The following is an 11,709-nucleotide window of genomic DNA, read 5'->3' on the forward strand; positions in this document are numbered from 1 at the left end:
CCCATGCCTCTTGATAGCTCAACTCAGGGTTCTGTTTTCTAGCTGTTCCTTTGATGTGCTTTCTGGTGCTTCTCTCACGGTAAGGAGAGTATCCTGACATCCACCTGGAAAAATCACTGTGAATCCTGAAGCAGCAAGATCCCTTTTGAGGAACCTTCCAACCCCTCTGACTTGTGTGCTGTTACTCCTACCCAGACAGAGAGTTTCTATGGCTGTTACCCTTCCCAGGAGCAGTGTCCTTTAAAGACACCATCCCCTCCTGTTTCAGAAAGGAAGTTTCTAATTTAGTGTCAGTACAAATTCACAAATTCTGGTTCCACTTTGGTCCACAGACTGAGTGGTTTAAAGCAGCTCTAGATTTCAGCTCTACTTCCTCTATGTCAAAAATCCTTGTGTCCTGGTTTGGTTTTGTTCCACTCTCAGACAGGAATGGCTCAGGAAGCTTTAATAAAACTGTTCATATCCATTAGATGATGGGCTGCATTACAATGTGTTACTAGTGAACATCAGCCTTGCTGAAGGCTTCTCACACCTCCTCAGCACGTGCTAAGTAGCTTCACTGACAGGACCTCTGGTTTATTTGGGAACAGAACAGTGCTAGGATTGCTGCTCCAGCACACACTTCAGAAGGCACCAATGAGTGGTGATGGTCACCCCGGGTCAGACACACATCTGCTCAAAGATCAGGTGGGAGGCAGGAGCAGGTACTTCTGGTAATCCAGTGTGTCTAGCAGTGCCTGTTGGACCTTTCCCAGTGTCTCTTTGCTAGAGGCGGCTGTTTTGGGTGAAAGGAACAAGGTATGAGAACACTCTGTGATTTAATGCCTGCACTTCTCAGGGAGGAGACAGGAATGTGCCTCATGCAAACTCCAACAGGGCTGGAAGCTTCTAACAATTTTAATATACCCAGAGTTAGAGTAGCTCTTTGGGACACACTTTGCAAGTATTTCACAGATAAATACTTCTTCTTTCCTTAAGCATAGCAAATATGTGTAATGCTATTTACCTGTTTAGCCTGACTTACTGTGGTAGTGGTCTGCTCTGGAACTAAATCCCAAAGAGTATTTTAGTGCATGAAGCTGCATGTTTTTCAGCCTCCAAAGTGGAGACCTCAGGAGGGTCCTGAGAGCTGAAATCTCCAGTTGTTCGCTGTTCCATCCTTTCAGACTTGGTCATGTGGTAGTAGAAGCAGAAGCATCAACAGGCACTGCAAATGCTTTTCTGTTCTACCCTGTAAATCCTGGAATTGTGCAGCATTCAGCAGGAACATGGTATGGGTGCCAAAGAATTAATGATCTTTAATAAACCTGTGGTGGAATGACCTACTTTTATAGCAGCAAGTTTATGCCTAATAATAATACAGACATTCCCTTCTCAATATTTCTGTCCAATATATGCTGCAGGATAAACAAACCTGCTGTGCTGCTGTATCAGAGCAGTGCTTGACAAGGGCCTGACTCACAGGGATACAGACTGGAGAAGGAGATAGAGCTCAAGATCTTCCATAATTATACACTAATTCTGTGTAAATATCTAAGAAATCCTAAGGTAGAAATTCAGCAATTTTTTGGTTGTTTTGTTTTCTGACAGCAGAAGCTGAGTTCATTCGAAGCAGGAGCTGATTGAGCACGTCTCAGGACTCATCCTTGTAGCTGTGGTGGTTTGAGTTTGAACCTACTCAGACCACCAAAATAAAGGCAGACTCCCAGCTTTCCTATCTCCTGTGCTCTGCTTCTTTCAGCCTGACTAACAGAGCAGCTGGAACACAAGGACTCACCAAAGGAACAGTTGTGTTTATTCCATTACTCAACAGCCATTACCCAGATGAAGTCATAATAGCCAGTAAGACCCCATAAAATTATAATGTTTGAGAATACATTAACTTGTCTGAATTTAACTCCAAATTAATAACCTTTGAATATTCTCTTCCCAACTTCTCCACTGCAGCAGAACAGCTATAGCACTTAATCTAGTTATTACTCTGGAAAAAAATGTGTTTTACTCAGCAGCACAAACCTGCCATCTGGCACATGAAGCACTGATGCAAAATCCTTGCTGCCCCACAGCTTATGATGTGCTTTTCATAACTCCTCTTGAATAAATTCATCAACAGCATGTAAGATGTTTTAAAGTCAAAACAGTCTTAAAATTACTCTTTTAAATCTCTTTTAAACAGGGAAAGTTAAAGTACTCAGACAGTACATAATATGGCCACTGATATTCAATGCTGATGTTTTCTTTAAACATAATTTCTTGTGAGTTGTGTCTTGCTGCAGTCTAGGTTTTCAGTCATTAGCTATTCTGTAGATGTTTACAGCTGTAACATTCAGTTAAATGGGTAACAGGACTACAGATACCTGAGTGGGCAGTCAATGGTAATGATTTCAGCTGGGAGTTTTTGACTCTAAGTAAGAAAACCAGTCATGGGACCCTAATCAGAACCTCAGCACATAAATGCTATATGTCTGTATACCTACATGTTTTTGTGCATGTTATGCACAATATTTGTGTCTTCCTTCCTTTGTTTTGTTTTGGGTTTTTTTTCTTACAATAGTTTTCCACTCCATTAATTTCCATACTCCCTGCCAGGACCCTCAAAAACCAAAGGATTCAATTAAAAGTAATAAATTCAGTTGAAATGAGAAGTGTTATTTTCTGGTATAAAACATCTCAGCAGATCACAGCAAGCCTTTACCTTTGCAAGGCAGTTCTTTCACTCCTGGTAGGACATCAGCTACCATGGTACAGACTGTACTTACAGCCATTATTTCAAATGTGGGACCTAATCAGGCAGTGATGGGACAAACACACCTGAACCTCTAGGAAATATGGATATCCAACAATTTTTTTTAAGACACATACTCTGAACATACGGGCAGTTGTTTTCTGAGTCAGTCAAATATCTGTGCTAGTCCTTCTCATACCATCGCCCATAGAGAGCAGCTGTCAGGAGGCCAGACGATGTTCTATTTTTGCTGAGGAAATAGTGGTTGTTTTTCCAGCCCATGTGATCAGCAAAGTCTAAGGTAATACCAGATGTCAGCAGCAAAGGAAAGATGTAAGGGGTGCTCATATTTCCCCATAGCTGGAAATCTATGAGAGCAGTGGCATCTGTGACCTCCTGTCCACAAGTGCTGAAGCTGAGACCACCACACTTCACCAAGGCACAGGCCTGGACATAGTATGTGCCATGTACTGTATGGAGCCCATCAAAAACTCCCAAAGCATATAATTCATCAGTTGAAACAGCTCTCCGGTAGTCTAAGTAACAGCAAAGGGTATTGGCACAAACCTGGAGCTCTCCTTCTTCCCCCCATACAGGAACAAAAGTGAAGTTGTCATACATCATTTCTGCATAAAAGGAAGGAGGTGACTGTCCCTTTCCTTTCTCAGATACTCTGTCAGGAGTCTCTTCTTGCTCCTTAAAGCAAACTTCATCATCCAGTGAGGTGCTTGTAGAAGTCTTACATGAGTCATGTAAGTTCTCTCTAAGTCTTTCATTACTCTCTAAATTGGTTTTATAATCTGCAGTAATCACAGGAATTTCTGCTACTATGAGCTTGCCACCATAACTTTCCATGTTGTGGTAGATGAATGATTTGACTGGAGTGTATATGCCACTCCCTGTCATGCCCAAGGTAGGGTGGTGGATGTTGGCTGCTAAAATATTGACATTGAAAGCTGTTGCAAAAGCTTGTTGAAACTCTACAGCAGACAAAAGCGGGAGCTGGTTCATCCAGGCAGTTGGATAAACAATTTGCTTCAAATTGTATTGTCTGATGAGGTTCACAGCAGGCTCAAAAAAGAGTATATCAAAGCAAGTGAACATGCCAAACTTGCCAGCAAAAGGGGTGTCAAAGAATGCATAGTCCAGCTCTGGAGGGGTGTCAAAAGCGTACTCGAAGTACAGATTGTGTTTGCGATACGTGGCCAGCAGCGTTCCGTCTGCGGCAAACGCCACATTGGTGTTGAACTGGTACCTCCCGTCCGACGGGCACTGCGGATCCGAGCACTCACACGGCTGCTTGGTCCCTAAATTGGCCACAAGGAATATCTTGTTCTTCAGAGCCATGCAGCTGAGGCGCTGAACAACCTGGAAAACAGCAGGGAGAAATGTGAGCGCCTCAGAATGTGGTGGAGTAAGTTTTACTTAAGTGCCTATGACTTAATACTTTCCAAATTATTATTTTGGAAATTCAAAATTGAACACATTTAACCATATCCATAAAATTTAAAAGCACTGATGATTTTGTGACAAAAGCTATTTGGACCAGTAGCTTTGTAGGCAGAAAGGTATTTCAGATGTTTCATTTAAAACAACTCTGAAAAAAAGATTGTCTGAGTTTTATTTCCTCAGAAGGAAGTAAGTAAATAAATCTATTCCAAGGGTGTTAATTTTTAGAAACTTGTGACTTGTAGGAGCACCAATGGCTTTAAAACACCGTATGTCAGCTGAAAGCTTTGCCAAGGAACACAACTGATCTGTGTGTGCCTTTAGAACAGCAAGTGTCTAATAATGACCATCGGCACCTGGATGTTTCTACTATGAATCTTTAAAAAGCAATTACTACCTACGACTTAGAGAAGCAGAGACGGAAAGGGATAGACCTTGTATATTACAGCAAATAAACAGAAAACATTGCAGACCATAGTATTACTGGGCTATCTTCCCTAACACAGAGTGCTGTACCAAAGACTGACATTACTGCAATCTCCAAACAGCATCTGAATGGCAAACTAAGTTCTTGCTTGCTTGGCCATGATCATTGCTAACAAGGATTCATAGGCCAAAATAGATCATTGTTTACAACTGCGATTCATGTTCACACACAAATCCTGCTCACTAGGTACAGGCACGATTTCTTTCATTATATTGAGTACTGGAAGAATTAGCAGTCTGTATTTACTGAGCATGGTTATTTTCAGTTCAGGTCCAGAGCAGTGAATGACAGTACTATTTCTGTAACATCCAGGTCATATCTTATGCAATCACCTTTGGTCCGTGTCAAGCTGTAATTTCTATTATGTTGCAGCAGGTAAGTCCTCTTACTTGTGCTAATCATTCGGCAATGATTGCTGAGCCAGAATGCTGTGATGGCATTAAGTCATTAAAGTTGAGTAATGAGAATGCACCAAAAGGGAAGATACTACTGTTGTTTTATATAAAACAATGTTGTTCAAACTAAAACCACACACAACAGATCTTAGGAGAGAGCAGTTACCATTTCAGAGGCTGGGGAGGAGGAGATGACAAATCCACATGGTTCATACACAACTGATCTCACATGTATGTGTGAAACCCTCCTCTGCTAAGAATGAAACTGGCAGAGCTTGAGCATCCATGAAAACAGAATCTGGTACTAGGAGTTGTTAAACTTCTTGCTTACTTCCTTAAGTAAACCAACTTGAACTGTTTCCCACTTGGAGCGTTCAGTTATCCCACCCATGCAGGCATCCCTGCTACGTTTACCTCTGTGTCATTGAACAAATAGGGCTCTCTGCAGGGATTCCACCTCCCAGAGTGGGAATGCGGAACGAAATCCAAGTAAGGGTAAATGGAGCTTCTGGTGAAGTTGAAGCCATGGATTCCATCCTCAGGAAAAACAATGATCTGTGCCCCCTGTATGTAAAACAAAGACATGTTTTGGAGGCAAAGCAAAGGAAAAGGGGGTTCTTATGGGTAAAAAGAACTAAAGAAAGTTAAGGATAATCCAATTATGTTTTGCCAATAATGTTGCTTGAAGATGTCTTTTCTTCAACTTCATAGTAGGTATAACTATGTAGTAGATGTGTAACTATGTGTATAAAAGAAAAACTTATTTAACCTGACACATACCTTTCTCTTGAAAAGTAATTTGACATTATTTCAAGCTCATGCAAATGAAAGCATACCGCCTCCAATTTCTTACCAAAGGTATTCTCCCTTCACACAAGTCATGAGAATGTCATCATTCAGGTTAAAGACTGATGATGTTAAAATGTGTCTTAATTTTTTTATCAGAATTATGCTATTTGCAGATACGTTTTGTCAAAGGTGAAGCATCACTTAATTAGTTAGGTATTGGATGATCTACAGCTTGCTGAATTTTTCCAAAGCAAATACAGACTGACAGACATACGCATGAAGAGACTTCTCTAAATCCCATTTCATTACAGGGTTGGACAGGTTACTGGGAGTGCTCATTTCAGAAACAGCTTCACTGTGGAAGCAGTGCACAGTCTGGTAGAAATGAGAGGCTCTGCCTGAAGTTCAAAGAGATCTGAATTGTTCCTAAAAATGAGGTGGGCTCTTCTTAAATCAGACCCAGCACCAGCCACCCAAATTCCTGTTAGTTTTCAAAAGTCAGCTCAAATGTATTACCTATGCAATGGTTTTGGGATAATTTATGTGTCTTGGGTGCAGGGCTGAATAAAAATTGCCATTATGCTTCTGCCCTATCATCTGAACTTCTCAAAAAAAAATTAAATAAATCATGTTTTCAAATTATATAAAAACAGTAATTATTCTGTCCTAGAACAACAGATCTCTGAAAATTGCAACTCAATTCTTCTCTGTGTAGGACCAGTAACACTTGCTTCCTGTCACTAGAACCAGCTGGGGTTTTCTTGGGAGGGGAGGAATGAGTGCAACACATAAGAACAGCTGGCAATACTAGTCTAAATATATTTAGACTGAGAACCATTCCATGGTGGGTAGGAGAAAGGAATGGAAAACTTTAGTTCCACGAAGTTGTTAAAAGCGGAACATTAATTTCCAAAGCATTTGATGTCCTTAGTTTTTAGAAACATTCAGGAATTTCCATTGAGAGCACTGGAATAAAACCAAACCCAAGACAGCTGCCAGCAAGACAAACCTTCAAGGAAACGCTTCTATTTAAGAAAACAGAAAGGAGATAGGTATTCAGACCAAAACAGAAAATTAATTTCCCTATACTAAATAACGATGGGTGTGTTTTTCCAAGCTTGGAATAGCCCGAGTCAGGCGGGATGCTAATTGGCCTGATTCTTTTTCAGAGCTGCTGGCAGGTCAGATCGTCTGAGAACCCAGACCATAGTTACGGGTATAAACACGGCTTTAGTCATCTGGGAACACAAATGTGAAAGATTATCTTCAAACAGCACTTCCTCTATATATACCCAGGGCACACAGGAGTGCTGCCTGGAGCTGGGCCGTACCTGCCTGGCAGCAGCCAGCACTTGCTGCTCATAGATGTCGAGGTTCCTGCCCATGAGCTCCAGCGCGGAGCGTCGCTCCACCAGCGCCGCCGGCATCGGGCTCAGGATGGACTCGTGCTCGTACACGGCTGCCACGTAGTGCCCCTCTCTCCTCACTCTTCCTGATACCACTTGATAGAAGAGAAGGCAGATGGGCAGCTTCCAGCACAGAGCCACCATGGTGAACCCCATAAATCTAGAGGGGAAAAAAACCCGGACAGGTGGGGTGGGGGAGCTTGAGCAAAATATCATGTCAGGAATTTAAATTTACAATTAAGTGTGGATGGTAACTGAGGCTCTCAGCAGTGTGGTGCTTTTAAGTTCCTGAATGACCATTGTGCATTGTTTCTAAATCCATCTACACTGGTGCTTTAAACAACTGTGTCCTCTTCAAAGGCATCTAAGCTTCATATATAGCTCTACTGATCTCCTTGCTTGGTTTCCCTTTATAATTAACATTCATTTATAGATTATTACACCATATATCAAAGCATCTTTGAGAAAAGTTTAAAGCAGCTCTCAAATTGCAGGTCCTCCACCATTCAGTGATGGGAGATGTATTTAAAAGTAGCATTTCCTAGAATTACTTGGAGAGTGTATTTAGCAGTCAAGCAGAAATAGGACTTATTTTATCAATACTTAAAGAGACAATTGCCAAGTGAATTACACTAGACACTACTTCTGCATCTATCTATCATGAAAATGCCTCCCCTAATGTATTATGAATTTACTGTATTCCAACTTCACATATGAAATAGGCAAATATTTCTCCTACAGTGCGGCTTTTTTGAACATTTATAAAAATGTTGATTGCAATTCAGATCTGCATTCCTCCCACACAGTGCAGATAGGTAACATCAAAAATCCTTTCACAGTAATACAAATAAATAAGAAAGCGATACAAAATAGAGAAAAATTGCATTAGTTGGCTTTTCTTACAAAAAAGTGATGCATTATTGAATCTGGAAGGCTGGGGCATTTTCTGCAATATGGGCTCCCCATGTAACCTTTTGACTTCCCAAGTTAGGAAAGGACTTAGAACAAAGACTGATGCAGTCAATGATTGTGCAACACTTCAGAAAGACTTCAGAAATGCCTTTTTATTCAGAATTATTCTCACAACATGAGAATTCTGTATTTGTCACCACAGTGTCACTAGTATCATTAACAAATTAAATCTTGAGTATCAGTGAAGTCAAAAAAGCATGCAGGAGAGACCTAGTGGTGCTATACATTGATAGCTCTAAGTTCAGTTACTGACTTTTTAATTGTATTTGCTCTCTGGGAACTTGTATCTGAGGAAAAAAAAAGTGCTCCAAACCTGTCTTAGTGCCCTTCAGTCTTTGTGATCTACAACTCCCTGAATTTTTCCAAAGCAAGTAAAGACTGACAGACACATGCATGAAGAGACTTCTCTAAAGCCCATTAGGAGTTCATTAGGAAAAAAAAAAAAATCAATTCTAAACTAATCACAGTCTTATTTTTATTCATGTTCTATTAAATGTAGTTGTGTACCCAAAAAAAGAATGTCTATGGCAAGCTAACTGAAAATATCACTCTGCTTGAATTCCAGGATTAAAAGCAGCTAATAACAATCATCAATACTGCTTTTTTTTTACACCTAAACATCAACTGCTTAGTACATAACAGTGAGCAAATGGAAAAAGCATTATGTAGGACAGCAAAATTATAACCTTGGTGCCCATGGTAGGCAGAATTGTTTGTTCAACTAAAGTCTTAACATGTAATAGTAACACTTCTAAGGGTACAGGAGTAACTTAGCTGTTCAAATGCTGCTAAGCTCAACTACATATTCCTATTTCCTTGAGCTTTAATTAGCCAATGTGTCCATATGTACATCCTCAAGTGTAAATTTATTTAAAGTGTGACAAAAACAGAATAAAACCTTGGCCTCTCTGCAATCAGATGGATTAAAGATACTGCATTTATATAAACAGTTTTGGAAAGTGATGTATGACAAGCTATCCTTGCTATTCTGCATGTTGAGGAAAACATTCAGTACTTTTGGGGGGTGATTTGGCAATGAATATCAAGAATGGAGGGGCCTCCTTGTCCTGTGCAGCTCAGCTTTGCAATTGAAATACCAAAACATATGTGAAGATATAAAGCAGTAGCAGAAGGAGGAAGTTCAGAGGTGAGAAACCTCTCACAGTTAAAGAACATACTGAAAATAAACAAGGTGTGTTTCACTTCACTGGCAAAGCTATTTCTTGTCACCCCTTCAAAGCCAAAATGCCTATTTAGGGCAGGAATGAGTTCTAGTCAGCTGCTCCTTAATAAAGTTGTCAACTAAGATGTAATTAGAATTCATCATTACTAGTGATGGAAGAAGTTTAAGAGTTTCAGATCACAAGATAGAATTGCTATGCATTAGATAAACTGCCTTTTTTTTAAAAGCCAAACACGCTGATAGAAAAAAATTAACAGGTAATAAGCTTCTACATAAGGTTATATTTCACAAACCTGCTTGGAGAGGCCTTATTTTTCTACTACGTTTCATTTCCTGGTGGTCAGAAACACTCAAAAGTACTAATCTTTTACTCATTTAGATGCACAAGAGGTTTAGTACTGAACATGCAACTACATAACCCTGTCTGGTTGAACCTGGGGCAACTGAAATAACTAAAATAGTTCCTCTGAGTCCAACCCTGGGTTGTGATTACTGCTAGTCGTACAGATGATGGCTGAGCACTTGTGTGAGTGCTCCCTAAAGCCCTTCCCTTGTCTGACAGCTTAAACTCTGCTCTCTCATGGATTGCTTCTAACACACAGAGCCATGACAAGCCCCAAGGCTGGGCTTGGGTATATTAAACTTGCCAGCCAAAATAAGGAAACCAATAGGGTTTACTCAGCCCTTAGGCTGTTGAAATTCTGAATATGTCTCTGCTGCAATCTGGATGCATTTACTATTGAACAGTGCCACACCATCTCATAAATCCTTTCCTTGAAGGCAAGTTAATTTGCTTAGGGTCTACAGAGCTGTCACCTCACCTGAGCCATGACTTTAAATTTCTATTACCTGAAATGCTTAACAATTTTATCTTTTTATGTCCCTTTCCTGTGATTTATGTGGTCCTTTGCCCAACAGACAGGCTTCAGCAGGATCATGTCACCCAAATACAAATATTTCATAGCAGTATTGCTGTCATGCAGTCACAATATTCCAGTTGTAGTTCTCCATAAAAAGACTGGTGTCCAGGTTTGGATGCCAAGTTTTCCCCCCAGTCACACTGCAAACTCTTCCTATTCACACTGCAGGCTGTTTTCCTATTCACCTTTTCAGAACCATCTGATCTCAGAGTGTTGTGAAGTAAAGCATCCAGTCACTTGCTTTTTCAACAGCTTTGGAAACTTGTCTGTCACCTGCCACCACACCTGGATGTATACACAGAGAAAAGCAACACATACCCTCCTTCTTCACACTTCTATGCTCAGAAGAATCCAACAGACCTTGAAATAACAGAGGTAGCACAGCGCTGGTCTGGGTCCTCCTGAGTGGTTAATAGCAAATGCATGTTAAGCTATGCCTACAATATAGTATAGTAACATAAGTAGCAACATAAACCGTAATAATAGTAACATAAGCAGTAATGATTACTAGGCAAATATTCAATTGGCTATGAAAAACTGAAGTGTTTTTTAGGTTGAATGATAACCACGGGTTGTGATGTTGCTGCCATTCTACTATACAATGTATTTTAAAAATACATAAAATATAGTGAAATTCATGGCGTTTTCTACTGATACCTCCTGTCTAGCGCTTTTATTTGCTGCATTATATTACAGTATTTTGTAATGTAGGTTTTGTGAAGGTTTTTTGTTATCTATGTATTTTTGTTGTTTGGCGAGTGAGGGCGAACGGAGCGCTGCTATCGCTAGTGGTTCAGCTGGACAAACCGAGAGCGGTGGCACGGACAAGCCCGAGCGTGGGGCAGGGACACGCTGCCACCCGTGTCCCTTCAGCGACACGTGCCGGGATGGGCAGAGCCGGACAAAGGGGCGTGCGCCATCCTTCCGCTGGGATTTTGGGAGGGTGTCTCGTACTCCTCTGGCGCTGCTCCTGGTGAGCGCCGGCGGCGGCCACCGCCACCTCACACAACCCCTGTACTTCGCCCCGCTCCGTGTTCGCCGCCTCAGACCGGCCCCACACAGCGGGAACACTCGAGGGCGGCTGCCCCGGGTACCGCGCGGCCCTGCGGCTCACGGAGGCCAGCAGGGTCGGGGCCAGGGCCGGACCTGCAGCGATCCCGCCGTGCCCGCCCCGCTCCCAGCCGGGCCGGGCCGGGCCGGACCCGTCCCGCTCCCACCCCGCGCACCGCGAGCCTCACGCTGCAGGGCCTGCGCCTCGCGGCCTCTGATTGGCTGCCCGTTCTGGCCAATGGGAAGCTGTTCCGGTCCCCGCCCCGCGCCGCCAGCCAGCAGGGTATGGAGTGGGCCCTCGGGCCCGCCCCCTCCGCAGTCTGATTGGCCGAG

The 11,709-nt window shown here is 42.0% G+C and overlaps 1 protein-coding gene across 3 annotated transcripts in view; it reads right to left on the reverse strand.

Moving 5' to 3' along the window:
- Positions 1-1,773: 1,773 nt before the first annotated feature.
- BTD (biotinidase) overlaps positions 1,774-11,709 on the reverse strand; it is a 40,630-nt gene continuing 30,694 nt past the window's right edge. Inside the window, exons 1-5 of one of the 3 annotated variants that reach the window (XM_088052724.1) lie at positions 11,553-11,605; positions 10,645-10,727; positions 7,177-7,411; positions 5,471-5,620; positions 1,774-4,093 (exon numbers count right to left, since the gene is read on the reverse strand). In XM_088052724.1, coding sequence (XP_087908850.1) covers positions 2,909-4,093; positions 5,471-5,620; positions 7,177-7,407 — 1,566 coding nt within the window. In that variant the 5' untranslated portion in view covers positions 7,408-7,411; positions 10,645-10,727; positions 11,553-11,605 and the 3' untranslated portion in view covers positions 1,774-2,908. Of the gene's footprint in view, positions 4,094-5,470; positions 5,621-7,176; positions 7,412-10,644; positions 10,728-11,552; positions 11,606-11,709 lie in introns of those variants that run through there. The other 2 variants (XM_088052733.1, XM_088052726.1) reach the window with 2 other exon arrangements.

This window comes from Pseudopodoces humilis, chromosome 1 (genome assembly GCF_049639895.1).
Source record: "Pseudopodoces humilis isolate 2021_Gansu_Grassland_sample_001 chromosome 1, ASM4963989v1, whole genome shotgun sequence".
Classification (NCBI taxonomy): domain Eukaryota; kingdom Metazoa; phylum Chordata; class Aves; order Passeriformes; family Paridae; genus Pseudopodoces; species Pseudopodoces humilis.